Source organism: Neurospora tetraspora (assembly GCF_033439725.1).
Source record: "Neurospora tetraspora strain CBS 560.94 chromosome Unknown B0H65scaffold_5, whole genome shotgun sequence".
NCBI classification, from domain to species: Eukaryota; Fungi; Ascomycota; class Sordariomycetes; order Sordariales; family Sordariaceae; genus Neurospora; species Neurospora tetraspora.
Window position 1 is genome coordinate 1,163,450 of NW_026944387.1, and position 19,691 is coordinate 1,183,140.

Below are 19,691 nucleotides of genomic sequence, written 5' to 3' on the forward strand. Positions count from 1 at the left end.
GCACGTTTTCTTTTGGTGAAGAGACAGAGGACGACGAGACGAATATGACAAGGTGGGAGAGAATCGCAAAAGGACAATGGAGATGATGCAACCATTTCATCCGTCATATCTCCATGTGCGATAAGGCTGCAAGTCCGATCATCCTATTTGATCTGACCTTCACAACGAACAATGCTAGGATCGACACAGTTATCAACCACTTTCATAAACCTGAAGCCAAGACAAGTCTCTTTCTTTATCTTTGCTACACTACTCCCTTAACTCACAAACGGAAACTACCGATACCCATATGCTGTACCTACAGTAGCAGCCTTTCCCCTCTTTCTTTGTTTTGTGACAACCGAAGCGAGGCCCCTCATCGGACATAGGTATCTGCCTTGAGACTGACTGCCTACCTGCCTACGCAGCCGTCGTCGATTGTCGAATGAACAGCCGCTGAAGCCTAGGTAGAGGCTCCGAACCTGCAGCAGTCCACAAGCAGTGCAGTGTACCAAAGACAGCCTTGAGTTTCCATATGCATCTTGAATTGCACGTTGGAAGTTTAGCCTCACGGAAGTGTGACCCGCAGCGCGGTGTTAACCACACAGTATGAATCTGGGCTTGGGAATACAAATACGATTGAAGGGCCTAGACTGGGGCTGTTTGTTGTTTGTTAGATCCGATCTGTCGACTACATACAGTACTGGAAAACAGAAACATGGGGGTTTGGGTTTTATTGATTGTTGATGTTCGTTTGGAGTGCAAATGTAGACTTTGTCCCTGGGTCCAAAAGGGCAAGAAAATTCCAATGTAAACCAGACCATCATTAAATGCCTCTAATGTCGTCGTCCAAAGAGCAAGATAACCGAACTGGAAGCTTTTGCTCGCCTCGCCTCACCGATATCCCACAACAGAAATTGAACTCGGACAGCTAGTTACGCAGTGTAATCCATCGAGTCCGATCCCGAATTGCAATGGACTGTAGTGAAACTACCCCATGATATAGACAAGAGACTCATAGGCAGCCGAGGGGTGTGAGAAGATCTGGGGCGGCGAACAGTCGTGGCTCGTGAGCTACAATACGTAGAGTGGTAACACGGGGGTTGATAGGTATGTAAGCCCTGGTGGTGATAAGGCGATTGGAGGTAAATGACGGGAAAGCAGAAGAGTAATATCGACTGTACCGCTGATATTCAGATTGAAGGGCGGAAATCGGTGTTAGTAACACTATGCAAGCTTCGTCTTCTTTCTTGCGTGGATGAACTTCAAATCCTGAAACATTCTGCCATCATTCTCCAGTCAGTCGGGTCGCGCGCTTGATGCATGTCAGGATTCTGCCTAGATCTGCTGGACCAAGTTGAGCTGTAAGGACAAGAGGTCGTTAGGCTGCAACAACCTCAAATACGTGGAAAGAAAAACATGGGGATAGCACCAACTTCCACTTACATGTACGGTTCGCTGCTTACTTCTGTCGTTGTTGTCGTCGTGGTTTTGATAGGAGGCCTCATACATACGACATACGGAGATAACGCCCGTCGAATCGTCAACCTGTAGAAACAGAGGTGGTTGGAAAATGTTCGAAACCAAATACCCAAAACATCGGCCAGTATGGTCGTTATCAAGATCATCGTACGTATCACGATATGCCACATACATAGCGTACTACAGATTACAGTATCGGTACACAGTTGCAGCCAGCAACTAGCAGCAGCAGCAAGCAACAGTAGTGGAGCAGCGATGCATTTCCCTCCCGTGTATATGCAGCCTTATGAGTTGAACAGAAAAACCAGAAATACCATATCTTGTCCTGTGCCAATGCTGCCGTGCCCTCGTGTTTCCTTCCCAGGCTTTGCTTGACCCCATTAACCCATAAATCTTTCTGTGCACGGCTCCCGCGACAAGCAGGGCACCCGTTCAACAAAGCCCAACACTACCTCCCAGCAGCCGGGATGGCGGGACCGGTGGGAGTCGAACCAGCGCCGGCAACTTGCGTGGCGTCTCGTCCTCCTCTCCCTCGATCTCTTCCCCTATCTCTCCTCCTCGGGTTGCTGCTTCCCTCTCCGCCGTCTGCTTTTCTGGGATGTTGTTGTGGCGCTGCTGCTCCACCATGGCCTTTTGGACCTGTTGGTATCGCTGGTGTTGCAGAGGTTGACGTAGCAGCAGCGACAGCTCCCTTTCCTTCGCCGGGCGCTGGCCCATCTTTTTTACCCCCTGGACCTCCTTTTCCACGCCCACCTCTCCCTTCACCCTTCCGTTCTCCGGCCTTGGCTTCACCACCTCCCGACTTTCCGGCGCCCTTCGTAGTGACATCTCCGCCAGCCTTTGAACTTTCGGCTGCATTGACATTGTCTCTTCCTCTTCCTTTACCCCTTGGCTTGCTACCTTTCTCCTTCTTCTCCTCCTTCTCGGTGGCCTTTCTCTTTCTTTCCTCCTCTTCCTCTTGTAACCGCTTGCTCTCGGCATCCCACCATTCCTGGAACGCCTGCTCCTCTTGAATCTCTTGCAAGGACCTCTTGGACGTGGCACCCTTGATCCGCTCTTGCTCGAGCTTCTGCTGCAGGATGATCTCCTCCATGCTGAAGCCCAGCAAATGCTCGTCCTTGCGCGCAGGAGCAATGTACACCTTGGAGTGGGGGACAATTGGTTTGCTGGAAGACTCTCCGAGGCTTGGGAACTGCTGGGCTGGAGGTTGGGGACTAGGACGGGGAGCTGAGGAAGAGGAGGGTGTAGGTGTGTACTTGGACTTGGGGTTAGGGTTGGCTGTGTGAACACTGTTGTTGCTAGACGTTCGCTGACCAGAGAACCGTGTGTCTGGCGATGCTGTCCTTCGGGCGACAGGTGTGGTCTCCGCTGCAACTAGTGGCTTTGCTACTGATGAAGAAGACACGGGAGGATTGACATCTAGCGGCGCTGGCTTGGCCTTGTTGGCAGTCACCATCTTCCAAGGAGGCGGCGCCTTCGATTCAGTGTCACCCCATGCCGGCTTGTTTGCAAGGGAAGCCTTGGCAAAGTGCAAAGCTGCCTGAGCTGCCGCCTGTTCCTGCTGCTGTTTCTTCTTCTCCTTCTGAGACAGCTTGGGTTGTGCAACCTTCGGCGCCAATGTCCCTTCCTTGCCCGTTTGCTGTTGCTGTTGTGCAGCCAAGCCCTCTGATAGGGCTGACCGACCTGCCGCAACTGGAGTAGATGTAGCTTCCAGTTGGATGATATCCCGCAAGCCAACCTTCGAGGCCGGCATCGGGGCGTTCGCCCATGGAGCTCCTCCGGTTTTCGTCGCCGGCGATGTTCCAGCCTGTAAAGAGCTGGGTGATGCCACGGCAGGCGGTTGCCCTCTCCTGATCGGAGCTTTGCCCTTCCATGAACTGCCTAGTGACGGAAACTGGTCCATACCTGCCGCCGGAGTAGAGTGCTTTGGGGCCTTGGCATTAAGGGGCGTACCGACCGCAGCAGGACCGTCTTCTTCCATATCGAAGATGAGATCTGCCTGCGAGGTCTTCGGCTTCAATTCAGGACTAAGACCAAACGGTTCATTCCTGGCAATCTTTGGTACTTTCTTGGTCTTGTCAGCAGCAGGAGTGAACGCTGATGCATCATCAACACCACTCCCACCCTTGCCCCTGAAGGACGTAGAAAGCTTTCGATCATCTTCCCTTGTAGCCCTGAAAGCAATCTCCTTAACCCTGATCTGCCTCTCTTCATCGATATCCTGAGCAAGCTCTGGGTGAGCTTCATGAAGCAGCATCTCAGATCTGCCACTCCTTACAAACGGCGACTGAGCAGCCTGGTTGTCACGAACAATTGCGTCAAGCTCCAGAAGCAAGTCATCGTCCAGCTCATCAAGAAGGTGGTTTTCGAGCATCGACTCCAGCTGCAAGCAGATGTACTCCAGACCGGCATCTCTGAACTCGGTTATAGAGCATGGGCTGATGGCATTAAGGAAGTTGGCAATGTTGCGAATGTTGGCAAATCTTCCCATGATGGTCTGGCAGATCTGTGACAGCCTGTCCAACATCAGGTAGTTCGCGATGGACATCACTTCCATTACAAGGTCAAGGAAGTCCGCGAACGTGTCACACACGGTGGGGTCAAACAGCTCCGCGCCGTAGTCGCCATAAAGATAGCGAAGCACGTAGTCGAATGCGCCGGGGTCCATATGCTTGAGGTCAATCTTGATCCTCTCGTTCTCCATTTCTGCTTCTTCCCGGCGCGTAGCCAGCCAAATGCCCCTGGATCGTCCGTGGAAAAGCACCTGGAACCAAGGACACCTCTGACACACAAAGGAGCTGTGGACAGCAACCTCCTGGCCGTCTAGTTCAAGAAGGATATCGCCGTCGCCAAAGAAGGTGCGGTCCTTGATGGCTACCCGGAAATCCTCATCCATGTATTTCTTGGGGTCAACCTGCAGTCGGGCCGCTGCCTCAAGATTATGCATGTTGAGACGAGTGGCAAGCCTCATGACCTCCTGGCGAATTTGACGATATCTGTAGGCCAATGGCGGGGCTTGACGTGTAAAGTTCCATGCTGGTATCACCTTGTCCTCGTACATGAAGTGAACGAGGTTGAGCAAGGCGATCACATCCAAGCCCTGGAAGATAAGCAGGGGCTTTCCATCCACCTTGCTGATCGTAAATGCTTCGTGCTGAATATCAAAGCTAAGCCTCCGCGAATGGGCCAGAGCATGCCGAATCACGGAGCTTCGGGCGGAGAGGAGCCAGGCGTGAACTGGTATCCGAATATCCGGGAGGGATGAGCTGCATACCAGGGCGTCCAATGGTTGGTGAACATGATTCCATTCTGCGAGGTACGACTCCAAATCCTCTTCCAGATCCGGGGATTTGAGCACTTCATATGCGACTGATCCGAGGTTGGACTTGAGCGTCTCATTTTCCCAGAATTTGACACTCTCCTTATTCCTAAGCTGCGGCTTCGGCTCAGATGCCCGGAAACCCTCCAGAGGATTGAGTGGTGCCACGTCCCTCCAAAGAGACTGCTCAGAAACCACGAGCTGTTCCTTCAATACATCCAAATCTCGGCGAATCGCAGCAAACGCACCGAAAGGTGATGCCCTTACTGCAGCAACCTTTGTGATATGCGGCACTCTTTGAAACTTGAAGTCGTTGCGCTTTGATTCCGAACACCCCGAATAGGCATCCTTGACCTTTGCTCGCTTGATGCGGCGCCACACGGCTCCGGAATGGGTGCTGATGATAACCGAGCCAAACTCACCCACTCCAACCGATCGTACTCCATCCTTTCTGGCGCTCCAGATACACTGTGGCTGGGTTACAGCACCCTTGATCTTGGACGGATTGGTGGTTGAGGTCGCCGGTGGGTTCGTCTCCATCTTGTGATCCAAGTGCATGGTGAACAGATCTCCACGCCTTGTCAAAGCGGCAATCGTCTCTCCACCGGATGTGATATAAGAGATCTGGCTCCCACCTGGCTCGTACCGATTGGACATGGAAAGATTGCCAATCGTATCAATGGTCGCAAAGGGAAACTTGACGATGTTATATCCGTAACCAGTAAACACGCAGACCGTGTGGTTCTGGAGAAGGACTGTTGTCGCCTTGTCAATAGCTGAAACCATGACGATCGGTGATGAGAAGAGTGAAGCTGCCACCTTCCTCGGAGTCTGCTGGTATTCGAGAGATCTCGAGTCCGAATCCATCAGAGCCAGTTGGCCAACATTCTTACCCCAGCAATACAGGGAGATGCCGGTGTGAGCAACTGAATGGATCGAGGAAGCGGCAATACCAAGGATACTCTCCTTTTTCAAGGAGCTGAATACCTGCCGCGGCGTAGTGCTTATGGGGTCTTCGTCCTTTTTAGTCGGCTCAGGAAGAGTATAGCCTAGCTGAGAGTGGGCATTGCTACCCCAAGTCCATAGAGTTCTGCTCTCATCAAGGGCCATGGTGTGGTTCTGCCCGAGCGCAACCTGGATGACCTTTTTGTCGGCCAGGGGACCTTGGACAGGCGTAAACTTGAAGCGGGTATTTTCATCTCCAAGTCCCAGTCGTCCACCTCGACCAACACCACTAACATACAGATTCGAGACGGGGTCTGTTGTGAGAACGGCGCTGTGAAGTTTCGACATGACAACATCCTCGATGACGATCGGCCGGTTCAAAACAAGAGCTGGAATGTCGCTCAGGTCTTGGGCAGTGGAATCTTCTAATCCAGCACTCTCAAGGTACTCGTTATAGAATCGCTGAAGCAGCTGCGCCGGCCGCTCTAGGTAAACACGCTCGGGGAACTGACGGTCATCCTCACCCCCGAGGCCCAATGTCAGGTTCCGGTTGCTTCCAAAAGTGTACAGGTCCTCGCCAAGGGCTCCGTGCCTGGATTTCCTGGAAACGCTCTCCTGAGCCACCTCGGCTTCGTTGTCTGATCCGTCCTCTTCATCCTGCACGCCTCCCAGTTCCCGAAGAGCCACCAAGTCGCGCTCGCCGATAGTCGCGTTATACAAGTCGAAAGGGCTATAGCCTTCATGATCCTTGGTCTTGATCAGCTGTCCAACCCGAAGAAGCGATGCTGTATGCCTTGTCAAGTCCCGCCGTTCTTTATCCAGCAGCATCCGGGCAATCGAGATGTTCCCTGCGTATAATGCACGATGAAGGGCATTCCAGCCACTCTCGGGGTCTTGGGCGTATATATCAATGGCGGGGTGCTCGATCAAGGCTTCAGCGAAAGACACGGCGTTCTTGGTTGTCGAGGAGGCGGCGCGCAGAAGTAGAGTAAGGCCGACATGGTCGCGACTGTTGACATCGATTCGTGAGAGTGCGCTGTTGGGCTGTTTGCGGGGCTTGCCCGACGGACGGGGCGATGTACCGAGACTGCCAGAGCCGCCGGCTGCGCACGAGGTTATGTTGCTGCTCCGGCCGGCCGGTTGGGAGCCGTGGGCAGCGGGAGAGAGGAGGCGTCGAAATCTTTCGACATCGTCTTCCCAGTAGTATTTCCAAAGGAGATGCGTCTGCGTCATTAGAAGCCGGATGGGCGGCGGGAAGTCCCTCGGACACGCTTCGATAGCACCTCGCTGTGATTCGCACTGGACCACGGCTTGTTTAAAGGTGCGTTAGGAAGCGTAGGAAAGACGTCCACCAGGAAGGATAACGGTCGAGCTCTTTCGGGTGTTCCAGTCAGTGCGTGTGTGTGTCGCGGGTTTGTGAGAGTGGCGACTGTTGGGGATTTGGACGGTCGGACGGGTTCTTGTGTTTCTCAGGGGCGATGAGCTGGAAGCTAGGTAGCGAAGGGCAAAGCGATATGGTTGGTGCAGTGTGTTCCTGGCTGGTCGGAAGTAGAAAGAACTAGAAGTCGGAGATCCCGTAGGTTGCGGAGGTGGAGGAGCGCGGGAGATAAAGGAGGTAGAGGTAGGTAGGAGCACCGTCGGCTGTAGCTTCAGCCAGAAGTCGTCGCCGACTTGTTGTCAGTGTCACTGTCATGGATGTGCCACTGTGGAAGGCAAGGCCACAACACAATGCTAAAGTGGAAGGTCGCAAGCTTGGCCAATCACAGCCCTCCATTCACACTCATGCGCTATCGACGGGATGACAGATAAGATAAGGTGGCAGAGTTCCCCTCCACCAAAACCTCAATGTCTGAATCTGGTCCGGAGCTTGAGGCCATACTATGTGTAACATATGTAACTGGATCTCACATTAGATCTGGGAAGCTTCGACGGGAAGTACGGCTGAAGTACTTTGAGGCTGCATCATGCTGTCTTTGATCGCCCAGGACGAAATGACATCGATGGGATGGACCCCAATTATAAAGCCCCGCCAGTTGCTGTATCCGTAGAGGTTCGTGTTCAGGATCTCATAAAAGTGGAAGCACATGTCAAAGAGCCCAGGATCTACAATGTCAGTCACCGCTAGTGCCATTACTCGGACACCGCGGCTCAATGGAGCTTCTTCATCCCGTCTCTTTGCTTTCCATGAAGGCCTCCCCTATGCGAGTAGACATTCTATGAAGAAGGGAATAAGAACGAACAACCCGACTGCCTCTAGGTAGGCCCCAATCTACACTAACATCTTCCAAAAGTCATTAGGTAATGATCCTGACTGACTTCAGCTTCCCACCGTGGAACAAGGATCTCCGTAGCTCCGATGCCGCTGTCTTTGAAGCTTGTTAGCGGTCCGCCAAGGACGGGAGCAAAGAGTCACTGTGGAGGTCCTGAATCGCTGAGGAGCACCCCCAACCCAAGCAAGCCAAGGGCAGGAACCGCCGCCAGACCCGGCCATGGCATGGTGACTGTTATCCACTTGGATGCTATCCGTCCCTTACCTTACTCCCGTGTCCGGCATGTTCCCTCTTCAATCCGCCAAGTGACGACACTAAGTATAGTTTTTTCCTCCCGTCGGGTCTCTTCAACTTTTGATTGCGCTCTTTCTTCCATCTTCTGTTCTTGGTCCGCATAGATACCCAAAATCTCCTTCGATATACATAGTTCAAAATGGCGTCCGACAAGGCCCCTCTTCCTTTTGGCTACACCTTCGCGGCCGGTGAGTCCCTCTCCTCCGATTTTGAAGCTTCCACGAGCTCCGGCGCGCAATTGACACTCGTGTCGCAAACACCATGGACCAATGCTAACCGTGATTTCTCGTGCTAGGTGCCATCGCTGGTGTCTCTGAAGCAGGTCCCCCCTGAAAATGAACTCGAAGCGTCTGGTTGTGCTGTGTAACTAACTAGAACTTTGCGCCGGTCTCTCTAGATTTTGGTTATGTACGTCTCGAATCCCTAGCCGCCGGTGCCCAAAGTGGTCGCGTGCTCTTGCGATTAGCTCCCTATACTAATATATATTGTCACCACAGGTATCCTCTTGATGTCTTGAAGACCAGAATGTGAGCGCAACCACCTGCCATATCTCGACGACATCTCGAGCACCTATCGCGGCCACCGCGCCCCAATGCGCTTCTCCCGAAACTAACCACATACACCACCAGCCAACTTCAGACCGGCAAGCCCACCGCGGGTGTCGACCACTACAATGGCATGCTTGACTGCTTCAAGAAGATTGTCAAGAATGAGGGGTATGCTTTCTATCTCACAGAACTCGGGGTCTATGGCACGAGTTGACACCTTTCTTCCACAGTCCCTCCCGCCTTTACCGCGGCATCACTGCCCCCATCTTGATGGAGGCTCCCAAGCGTGCCACCAAGTTCGCCGCCAATGACAGGTGGGGCAAGTTCTACCGCGACCTCTTCGGCCAGCAGCAGATGACCCAGGGTCTTTCCGTCCTTACCGGTGCCTCCGCCGGTGCCACCGAGGCCTTCATCGTCGTCCCCTTCGAGCTCGTCAAGATCCGCCTCCAAGACAAGGCCTCGGCCGGCAAGTACAACGGCGCGGTCGACGTGGTCGTCAAGACAGTCCGAAACGAGGGCCTCCTCGCCATGTACAACGGTCTCGAGTCGACCCTCTGGCGCCACATCCTCTGGAACGCCGGTTACTTTGGCTGCATCTTCCAGGTCCGCCAGCTCATCCCCAAGGCCGAGACCAAGAAGGGCCAGACCATCAATGACATCATTGCGGGTACCATTGGTGGTACTGTCGGTACCATCTTCAACACCCCCATGGACGTCGTCAAGAGCCGTATCCAGAACACCATCAAGGTGCCCGGCCAGGTGCCCAAGTACAACTGGGCCTTCCCCGCCGTCCTGACCGTCTTCAAGGAGGAGGGCTTCGGCGCCCTCTACAAGGGTTTCATCCCCAAGGTCCTCAGACTCGGCCCTGGTGGTGGTATCCTCCTGGTTGTTTACACCGGTGTTATGGATATGTTCCGCAAGATGAGAGACGAGCGCCTTGGAAAGCAGCTCTAAGCGAGCATTGATTTTTTTTGGGGCAAAATGATGAAACGAAGCATTGAATGGCTTACACTAACTTCAGCTGTATATATATATCTACCTTACTATTGCTTGGGAGTGTGGTTACGATATCAGCGGAATTCGATGACTTTGAAAAGCGTGATAGATTGGCTTCTTTGGTTCCTTGAGTTCGGATGGCCGGCCAAAAGTAATAAAAGAAAGAAGAGTCTCTGGGCAACCTCTTTTTTGCGTGTCCATAGTGAAAGGAGTACTGAATCAAAACATCAAAGAAAGCGCAATCAGTCAGAAGATAATTAGATCCGTGAAACAAGCTCCGCTAGGCAGGCAGGAGGGCCCAGCCAGTGTTGCGGAACGACGGATTACTCGACGATCACACTTCCACGAATGCCTTGGATGGTGTCCATTCTTGTTCTCACAATATATTACGCTGTCCAACTCCATTTGAAGATAAATCTGTCCGGTGAGAAGGGATGGTCGTCATTCTCGATTTGAGTGTCCGGACGCGAGGTTATCTCCGGATCACGGCCATGACTTCGGAAGGTCCCAACCCCAGTTTACCGAATTTCTTTCGGTTACTTAACCAGGCGGGCTCCTTCCCCGATTCTTTGAAACCTCAAGTCGTAAACAAAAATATATGAAAATAGTTATCATTCATCGTCGTCCATACCCTGATGTTTGTTACATGGCATCAGATCCAATTCGTGCCTCCTTAAGAACAAAAAAAAACAGGTTCAAAAGCACCAGTACAGAAACCCCCAGTCCCAGACTGTACGCCAGCAGTTCAGTTTCCGTTCCAACCATATCTCCACCACATCTTATAAACAATCACACACCCCCTATCCACATAATTTTCCCCCTGCCCATTCGGGTACGGGTACCTCACCTCCTTCACGCCCAACTCCTCCCCATACTTACACCTCGTCATCCCATCCAACACCCAACAAAGCTGCATCATCCACGTCTTGGGTTTATCCGCATAACACCCTTGCCAGGGACTGCTCTGCCCCGGCATCTCATCATGATTCCGGTCCCACACCTTAAGGAAAAACCAGGCGATGTGGTGGTTCGGCTTCCACGTCTCCTTGGTCGGGTTTTTGATCAGGTTGTGTCTGGTCCCGAAGAAGGCCTCCAGTAGGGGGAGGAGTTGGTAGGTGGGGTAGGGGATTTCGGAAGCTAGTTCGGAAGCTCCTCCTGGAATGGGAGTGGAGGAGGTGTCTTTTGGGTTGGGGTTGGGGTTGGGGTTGGACTTCTTGGAGGCGATTAGGGGTTGGAGGAAATCACGCTCGAATTCGGTCCAGAAGGGGAGGATGGCGGGCGAGAGGAGCCAGCGGGTGAAGGCTTCGTAGGAGGTGAAGCCGGCTTTGAGGGAGGCGGGTTCGAGGATGACGCGGTGGATGGGGGTGTTCATCTCTTCGATGGTGAGGAAGGTGTTTTCTAAGGTGGTGTCTTTGGAGTCGGAGGACATGGTGGTGTCTTTGGTGTCGGAGGACATTTTGGATGATGATGATGGCTGTTGGTTGTTGTTTGTTTTGTTACTGTGAGGTTGTTGTTGTTGTTGTGAAGTTGCTGTTGTGAAGCTTTTAATGCTCTGGATGAGGCTGATTGTGAAAGAGAAAAGTCTAGATGAGCTATCACCTCGAATTTTATATATCTTGTGGCTCAATCGTCATCGAGCGGGGCAAACGTGGGTGATCAAAGAGAAGCTGTTTTGCCTGATCGTGGATGTGAGACAGCGGCGATTGACGCCATGAATGCTTTGGCTGTGCTCAGAAAGAGAGTGTTGTTCGAAATACATCCTCGCTGTTCAGTTCACAACGGTTGTGTCAGCGGAAGTGTTCCTGTTTGTCCTTGTGAAGACATGAACCCGGCGTTCCCGCGTCGAAACAAAGAAGATGACAGCATCGGGAAGACTGTTCAGTGAACAAGGCGACAATTCAGCCCGAGTTCCGTGCCCAAGACAAAGAAGGTAGCTAGTTTTTACTCTGGTATTTGCTGCCTAGGGTGCGCGCATCGTGGGTGGGTTAGCAATAATGTCTTGCTCTCAAACGTCCGATGTCGACAGGCGCATTATTCACAAAAGCACATGGGGTTGGCACTTAGTTGCTAAGTTTCATGTAAACTGGAAATGTGATGTATTTCTGAACCTAGATAGGAGGCATAGGATCTCTTTGACCGACAAAGTAGCAAGTGAAACGATGGTAGTTCCTGAAACGGAATGATTCAGGTAGAAGGGTAATATGATGGTGCTGGAGCGACACTCACCTTGACGTACCTTTTAGTTGTAGGTAATGTAATGCCCAAAACTCATCTCGCAAAGACCATCAAGGACAATGATCAGATCCGTCGCCCATGCCCTCACGTCCGCCGAGTGCGCATTGCGCCAGCCACTAGGTCGAGCGCGCCGTCCTTCGGCTCGTTTGACCTAGTAGCAGAACCAGGCAATGTGCTGGGCTAAATCCCAATTAACCTTCGAAGGGTGCTCGAGGGACAGGGAAACGCTCAGGTGAACGAACTCCTTGACGCGATTGACGACGTCCCGGCCCCTTACGCTAACATGCTCGATATTGATGCCATCAAGGGTGAAATCGGCTTCGAGCTCGAGGAAGAAAGGTTCTACGACACGAGAGTTAACCCAGCTGTCAATTGAGTGATAATCGGGGAATCCAAGGATCTCACCGATGGTCCCTAAGATCTCGTGGCGTGACATGTTGAATTGGTCGTGAGTAGGTTGATGATTTGTTGGCTGTTGTTGTTTATGATGAGAAATCAAACTGGACAAAAGTGAGAGGCGCGCACGCATATTTGTGGACGCTTGTCAGTGAAAACCATAAGCGATTGTTCATGGTTCGAAGTGATGGACAGTAAAACCATTATCACGAAAACTCGGATGGCTGTGTTAGAACGTAGTAAAAATCCAAGTGTTCTGGAAGACGGGACATGGTCAGTTTACAATGAGATTGTGATGGCCATGTCATTGTTGGGTTCTACAACGGCCTTTGTCCACTTGGAATTCTGTTGACTGAGATAGTGGCGTTGTGCGGCTCAGTCCCTCATCTGCCTAACATTGATGTTGATGCGCTTGTTCTTCATCCAGCCCCTCCAAGCCTCATACTTTCCGTCTTCCGCGGGCCAATCCTCCAGCCACTCGGGACAGGTGCCCTTGAAGATTTTGGGCACACCATGCCAGGCAAATCTGGACTCCTTGGTCATGTAAATGACATCGCCGGACCGTAGCCTTAGCAGCAAGAACTTTTTCTTGCCTTTGCCACTTTCACTTTCTTCGGTCTCCTTCTGCTTGCCCCAGTCCTCGGGGCAAATCATGAACAGAGAATCGCAGCCGATGCTCAAGCTGACCAAACCCTTGTCGGTCTCCTCTGACACATCCCGGTGCATCATCATGGTGTCGCCAGGGGTGTAGAAGTTCACAATGGCAGCTTGGGCCAAGGTCTCGGGAAACAGGGTCTCCAAAAAACCGGAAATGTCTTTGGGGAACTCGGGGGGCAGCTCGCCCGGGTAAACGCGGTTCGTCCAGTCATACTGGCCGCCCAAGGTAACCCAGTGCAGTTTGCGGTTGAAGACTTGGTGAAAGGTGAGAGGGTTGTGTACAGAAGGGTCCTTGGGCTCAAAGCAAGTCTCGGAATCGGGAGGATATGAGAAGAAGGAATCCTGAACACCTGTTTCGGGATCGACGGGCGGATAGGGTAGCTTGAAATGAAGGTGCATGTTGGTCTGGTGATGGGGTTTGTTGAGATCGCGATGGATGATGTTGCGCAGAAGTGTCTTCTGGACCTCGGGGGGGATGATGTTTGGGAGAATCAAGAGACCTTGGGGGGTTGGTCAGTGAAGATTCATGAGAAGAGAGGTCCAAGACTTGTGTTCACCAGGCAAGAGGGGATGGTAGTAGATCGGGGCGTCCTTGTCTGCGCGGAACTCTGGTGAGTCCTCGGGGCAGATATAGCTGAACGACTTGTTCAAGGTTTCGGTAGGGATTGAGCCAGCGAGCACAAACTCGGGGGCCTTTTCTGGACTGCGCAAGTCATCGATCTCGGGGCTGTTCATGACAATCTTCTGGTCGACTTTGGCGAACGACTTCCACTTGAGTCGCAGCTCATCCGACGGCTGCTCATGCGCATCCAGGTCATGGTGTCCACCCATCATCTTGTACCGGATATCCGTAGAATAAATCGACAAAAGATATATACGGATATCTCACTCGACTTTTCCCTTGTGTGACGTTGCGGATTGTATATCGAAAGATGAAATTGTGGGGAAACCAAGTGAAGATGCTTGGGCGTGGAGGTGAGGCTTGGCGTCTGGCTGGAGCCCCTGGGCGCCACAAGTCAGGGGTAGTCAACAGAGCTCGTGGCTGCCCCATCCTACTTGGTGCCGTGGGCTGTACAACGAAGTACACCGGCACCAAGGGGACGGCCTCCCGGTATCATGTGTTACTTGAAAGCTTGTATCTTTCAATACCTCGAAACAAAAGGGTGTCCTGGATCTGACGCGAAAATGCGGCATTCACCAGGGGCATCTTTGGACGCGTGCTTTCCTCCCTTGCAGTCCAGTGGTTTCCGTGGCGCCGTCGCGGTCCGCGCTTTTTGTGTTGACACCGATTGCAAGCGCCAATCGTCGAACTAACGAACCCACTGCACTACAGCGGGCCACCCCCTGAACCGTCCTCTAAATCCGGAAAACCACACGGCACTTGAACGACAACCACAACTTCGACCTTTGAAACAACAACTTGCACGCCCACCGCCTCTCCTTCCTTGAACTTCTCGTCCCTTCACCGTCCCTTAAAAACTTGAACGAGATCCAGGGTGCAGGAACAACGGACGACAAGTGGAATTACATCGACCGCTGCATTATAGTGTTGGTGCATACAATTCGTCCTCCATCAGCAGTCTCCCGCATTCGAGCTCCGCCTAGGACGACCCATCGACGCAGGCTACGCAGCATCACGACAAAAAAGTCAACACCAAAACAAAGTATTTACGGTAGTACTGTAGCCTTTTGACGGCAACGACGGAGGAATCCACCCTTTCTGTTTATCAATCCGCCACTGCGAACCCTTTGGACACCATCCCTGGCTGGACCCTGACTCTCAAAAAGCGACGCTTAACGACGGCGTTCACCTTCTCCGTCTGCCGCCCCACGCTTCTGGGCTTTCCTATCACTGTAACCACAGCGCTATAGCATCGTCGTAATCGTCCCCCACCACGACCTCGAACACCAGGCACCACGACTCCAGTCAAGGTCAATTCTTTCCCTCTAGGAAGACCGAGGAACCTCCAAAAACGCCGACCTCAGGAAACCGACCGAGACTGGCAACAGAGCCACCATGGAGAACTACCAGAAGCTAGAAAAGATTGGCGAGGGTACTACATCTCCACCTCCCTTCTGTTACCTCTTGACCACATACTGACCTCCCACCTTCCGCACAGGAACGTATGGTGTCGTTTACAAGGCCCGCGACTTGGCCAACAGCGGGCGCATTGTCGCGCTCAAGAAGATCCGTCTCGAAGCCGAAGATGAGGGTGTTCCCTCCACCGCCATCCGCGAGATCTCCCTGCTCAAGGAGATGCGCGACCCCAACATTGTGCGCCTCCTCAACATCGTTCACGCCGACGGCGGCACAGGCCATAAGCTGTACCTTGTCTTCGAATTCCTCGACCTCGATCTGAAAAAGTACATGGAGGCTCTTCCTGTCAGCGACGGTGGTAGGGGAAAGGCTCTTCCCGAAGGTACGGGCGCGGGACTGCACAACTTGGGACTGGGCGAGGATATCATCAAGAAGTTCATGAGCCAGCTTTGCGAGGGCGTCCGATACTGCCACAGCCACCGTGTCCTACACCGCGATCTCAAGCCCCAGAACCTGCTTATCGACCGCGACGGCAACCTAAAGTTGGCAGATTTCGGTCTCGCCCGCGCCTTCGGTGTTCCACTCCGTACTTATACTCACGAGGTCGTCACATTGTGGTATCGTGCCCCGGAAATTCTGCTTGGTGGTCGTCAGTACTCGACCGGTATCGATATGTGGTCCGTCGGTTGCATCTTTGCCGAGATGTGCACACGCAAGCCCTTGTTCCCTGGTGATTCGGAAATTGACGAGATCTTCAAGATCTTCCGGTACGTTTATGCCAATACCTGCTTTTTCCCTAGTCTTTCATACTGACTTCTTTTCCTCCAATAGTCTGCTTGGAACCCCTACTGAGGACATCTGGCCCGGCGTCACCTCCTATCCCGACTTCAAGGCATCCTTCCCCAAGTGGGTACGCGACTACAACGTACCACTCTGCCAGAACCTCGACGACGTCGGTCTCGAGCTTCTTGAATCCATGCTCGTCTACGATCCTGCCGGCCGAATCTCTGCCAAGGCAGCATGCAACCACCCTTACTTTGAGGACTACAACCCCAAGCCAAAGAGCAAATATCGCGACAGCAGCAGATACGCCTAGGGGCATTCGCCAATGTCAATGAATGAGCATCATGGCAACAGCAGATCGACTGTCCACGCTTTGAAGCCGGCTGCTTAGGTTCAGTTGGATCTCGGTGACCCCAATGGGGGCATATCGCCGCCAAGTACAGACCTTGGTGATTGTACGAGTGGCGAGTGACGTTGACACACCGAAGCGGTGACAGAAACACACTGTCATCATCATCATCAGCACCTGAAGCATATCATAGCATCCCACTTTGCTTTCAGGATACTCGGAAACATGATTTTCGACACATCAAGATACCCATACCTACTTCTGTTGTATGTCCGGTTGTGCTTTTAGGGAACAGCGTTCAAAGGGGTCATGGGTAAAGGGATTACATTGGAATGGAGTTCTGTCTGTATTACACAATCGGTGTTATCTGGAAGAGCAAATGGCATTAAAGGGATGGGGCTTTCTTTTAGCCCTGCAGCATTTTAGGGAGTTGTGGTGAAGTGTCTGTACACAGGGAGGGAAAAGGCGCAAGACATTGTTCCAATAGATCTCGCATGTACATACCCCCCTTTTTAAACACTGGTCCTTCGCTCGGAGATGCGAAGTGATGCCGGTTGTTTTCTTCATCTTCCACATGTCCTCTTTCTTCCTGCTTGCTGCCTGTCGCCATTGATCGATTTCCCTTGTTCGTTTCCTGACTGTCTTTCGTCTTGCCCAGCGCTCACCCACTCCACTACATACCCACAGCAGTATAGGCATTTCGCTCCTTCACTGACTTCCCACACGGCAGGCCATCGTCACGCTGACAGCGGCAATGAACGATACTTCTCCAAAACCAGCTGACTCAATCCTTCACCAGGTGGTTGGTTTGCTTCCAACCCTCGTGGTTGTGAAAAACAACATTACATGGGTGCATGGGCACCCACTCAACATGCCAAACCAGTCCGTCTTGGAACAATCTATAGTGATATGTAGGTTTGTGTCGCCTCGATGTCATGAAGCTGATTAACGTTAGAGGTATTGCACCATGGGAGGAACGGCTTGACGTTGTGATGCTCGTTACCCATGTCAACATCACTGTTAAGAGCTTGTGGTGGCCGATATTACCTAAAGTGAGTCCAAAAACAGGCTCCGGTGAGGCAGAACGGGCACTCTGTCCCAGTCTTCTCATGATGGGACTTTTAGGGAAGCTTCTGAGTGCTAAGACCGTTGCAGAAAGAAGCAGCCGGAATATTTGCGAGAGTATATCTTGTTTCTCTGTCCATTCTAAAGGATGAAGAATGCCTTGAGTCTTACATAGGGCCATGCACGAACCCTGTTGTTGCTATCCACTCACTCAGGGGCCCTTTGGACTGAACGTGCCGGGCCTCCGACCAGACACTCTGATAATCCTACCTCCATGTAAAGACTTCAACCTTTCTACTGTGTCCAGCTGATATAAGATGTTGTGGACTTACTAAGGACTGCGTTCGTTTTCAGAGTATGAGTTCATACTGCCTGCAAAATGGCAATACACGAATTCCAATGTGATGTTGATCGCCCAATCTTACTTGCCACCGATACGGCATTCCCGTTCAGGAAGTATGTTGATAAAGCGGAGGAGTCTTGTTGACGAAGAGGCTTGTCGTCGAGGAGTGTCGTTGGGAGTTGGTACAGTCCAGAATCGTCCGGGAATTTTGGGTATAAAGAGCACGAGTCCTCACGACTTTAACCATCTTCCGTTCCTCATCACTCACACCAACTCGACACAGTCCATCCACTGCAGCCTTCCAGTCTCTTGACTTTCCAAGCCTCTTACCCAAGCACACAGCTTCATCCATCACCATGCAGATCATCTCCGTCCTCACTGCCCTTGTGGCCTTCAAGCTTGCCGCCGCCCTTCCCTCGGGCCCCGATACCGGTGTCGTCACTCATGTCGACTCCGCCGATATTCCTGCGGCTTACAAGGTCTTTAATAAGACCGATATTGCTACCCGCGACCTTGACAAGCGTGCTACCCTCGGTGTGATGGCGCCATGGCACCACATGCCAACACTTGTCAGGTCCCTGTGTTTCGATCCCATCTGTCACATGGGCATTGCATATAAGAACCCTTATTTCCTTCCATCCCATGTAACTAGCTTCCTCTTTCTTCCTCATCTTTAATATCTTATTACATTCGTCTGAACCTTTTGGAGCCTCGGCCCATAATTCTACGTGCCGTGACACTCGGTGTCTATCTCTGCGTGGACGCTGGGTTTCAGGGGTCCTGCGAGCATATCACCAGCCAAGCCAACCAATGCAGTACGTTCCAACAGTTCGCCCTTTCTTGGTCATGTGCATTGTTAGATTAAACTATGGTGACTAACCTTCATTTCACCCTCCAGTCAAACTCGATAGCACTCTCGCTGGTAGAGTGTCCGCCGTCGGTCCCGATCAGGGAACCTACTGCCGCTTCTTCTTGTACGTTGATACTAAACCCCCATTCCGGCCTTTTTCTCCTTTCCGACTGGCCTCATCTTTGACATTGACTAACCTTTCGTCACTGCGAATAGCTCCAGCAACTGCGTTGATACCTCTTCCAATAACTGCGAACACTTTGATGACGTGTATCCTGGCCACGCCCTGCATTTAGATCTGAGTTCTCTTCAACTTCTGACTGCCAGGTCATGGTACAGAGGTATCTTGGAAGCGTGACAGAAAGGAGGGCTGGGTGTGTTTCTTTTCCATGTGTTCTAGTCACTCATTAACTTCAAATTCATTGGGATCCTTTTCATCAAGCCTCTTGAGTAACCCCAAAAAAAGTGAACGAAAACCAGTAAAGGGGTGGTAAGTCATCTCAAGCACAAGATCCAGATGAGACTTTGCCCCTTGTGTATGCCGCTGCAACATGATGATTCTTGGACACTAAACGAAAGCAAACCTCGATGACCAACGTGGAGACAAAGCACAACTCTACTGAGTGCCCCAAACAAATATTTCCGTCCCTTTCAGGTTCAATTGGACTTTCTCTCCCTTCAATTTCCCCAATCCTAATACGATTTGGTCCTCAAGCTCCTTGGGATCACACGGAAACACTGATCAGGAACGTACCGTCCTCTAACCTCGTTCATCTCTAGCAGACAAGTACAATTCAATACTGGTTTGTTTGTTAGTTTGGTTCTTCGGCAATGGTTGAGCAGGGGGGATTTGCAATTTTTATTGGCCTCTCCAGAGAGGAATCTGGTCTTCGTTTGCAGTGACGGACAATGACCAGGGCCTAATGCGCTATAGAAGCCTCTTTTTTATGCTTCTATCCGTCTCCTTCGAGCTCCCAAAGATTGGAAGATATAAGAGCGCAGTCCCCTACGGTACCCGTCCGCTCGAAGCCCGAATGCTTTTCCACTTTCAATGGCTCAGGAGTGGAAATGGGCGGTTTTTTGTACCAAACTAACAAACAAACCAGGGTTAGATTGTAGTTAGCCACTCCTCAACAGCAGCA

General features: G+C 52.0%; 6 protein-coding genes across 6 annotated transcripts; 3 read left to right on the forward strand and 3 right to left on the reverse strand.

Moving 5' to 3' along the window:
• Positions 1-1,770: 1,770 nt before the first annotated feature.
• B0H65DRAFT_222282 (uncharacterized protein) lies at positions 1,771-7,418 on the reverse strand. Its single transcript, XM_062822064.1, has one exon. The coding sequence runs from the start codon at positions 6,956-6,958 to the stop codon at positions 1,910-1,912; it is 5,049 nt and encodes a 1,682-aa protein (XP_062680318.1). The 5' UTR covers positions 6,959-7,418; the 3' UTR covers positions 1,771-1,909.
• Positions 7,419-8,428: 1,010 nt separating this feature from the next.
• B0H65DRAFT_509615 (mitochondrial 2-oxodicarboxylate carrier 1) lies at positions 8,429-9,791 on the forward strand (the record flags this gene model as incomplete). The annotated part of the gene is made up of 4 exons (XM_062828333.1): positions 8,429-8,477; positions 8,687-8,786; positions 8,919-9,005; positions 9,068-9,791. The coding sequence occupies 4 exons, from the start codon at positions 8,429-8,431 to the stop codon at positions 9,789-9,791; spliced, it is 960 nt and encodes a 319-aa protein (XP_062680319.1).
• A 662-nt stretch (positions 9,792-10,453) lies between these two features.
• B0H65DRAFT_540173 (uncharacterized protein) lies at positions 10,454-11,357 on the reverse strand. Its single transcript, XM_062829142.1, has 2 exons — positions 10,713-11,357; positions 10,454-10,563 (listed from the first exon to the last, which is right to left on the reverse strand). The coding sequence occupies exons 1-2, from the start codon at positions 11,287-11,289 to the stop codon at positions 10,529-10,531; spliced, it is 612 nt and encodes a 203-aa protein (XP_062680320.1). The 5' UTR covers positions 11,290-11,357; the 3' UTR covers positions 10,454-10,528.
• A 1,361-nt stretch (positions 11,358-12,718) lies between these two features.
• On the reverse strand, positions 12,719-14,043 carry B0H65DRAFT_222294 (uncharacterized protein). Its single transcript, XM_062822065.1, has 2 exons — positions 13,679-14,043; positions 12,719-13,621 (listed from the first exon to the last, which is right to left on the reverse strand). Exons 1-2 carry the CDS (start codon positions 13,953-13,955, stop codon positions 12,840-12,842), a joined length of 1,059 nt encoding a protein of 352 aa, XP_062680321.1. The 5' UTR covers positions 13,956-14,043; the 3' UTR covers positions 12,719-12,839.
• A 744-nt stretch (positions 14,044-14,787) lies between these two features.
• On the forward strand, positions 14,788-16,263 carry B0H65DRAFT_222308 (cell division control protein 2). Its single transcript, XM_062822066.1, has 3 exons — positions 14,788-15,175; positions 15,242-15,926; positions 15,991-16,263. The coding sequence occupies exons 1-3, from the start codon at positions 15,139-15,141 to the stop codon at positions 16,253-16,255; spliced, it is 987 nt and encodes a 328-aa protein (XP_062680322.1). The 5' UTR covers positions 14,788-15,138; the 3' UTR covers positions 16,256-16,263.
• Positions 16,264-18,055: 1,792 nt separating this feature from the next.
• On the forward strand, positions 18,056-18,949 carry B0H65DRAFT_540176 (uncharacterized protein; the record flags this gene model as incomplete). The annotated part of the gene is made up of 3 exons (XM_062829143.1): positions 18,056-18,233; positions 18,598-18,673; positions 18,766-18,949. 3 exons carry the CDS (start codon positions 18,056-18,058, stop codon positions 18,905-18,907), a joined length of 396 nt encoding a protein of 131 aa, XP_062680323.1. The 3' UTR covers positions 18,908-18,949.
• Positions 18,950-19,691: the final 742 nt, after the last annotated feature.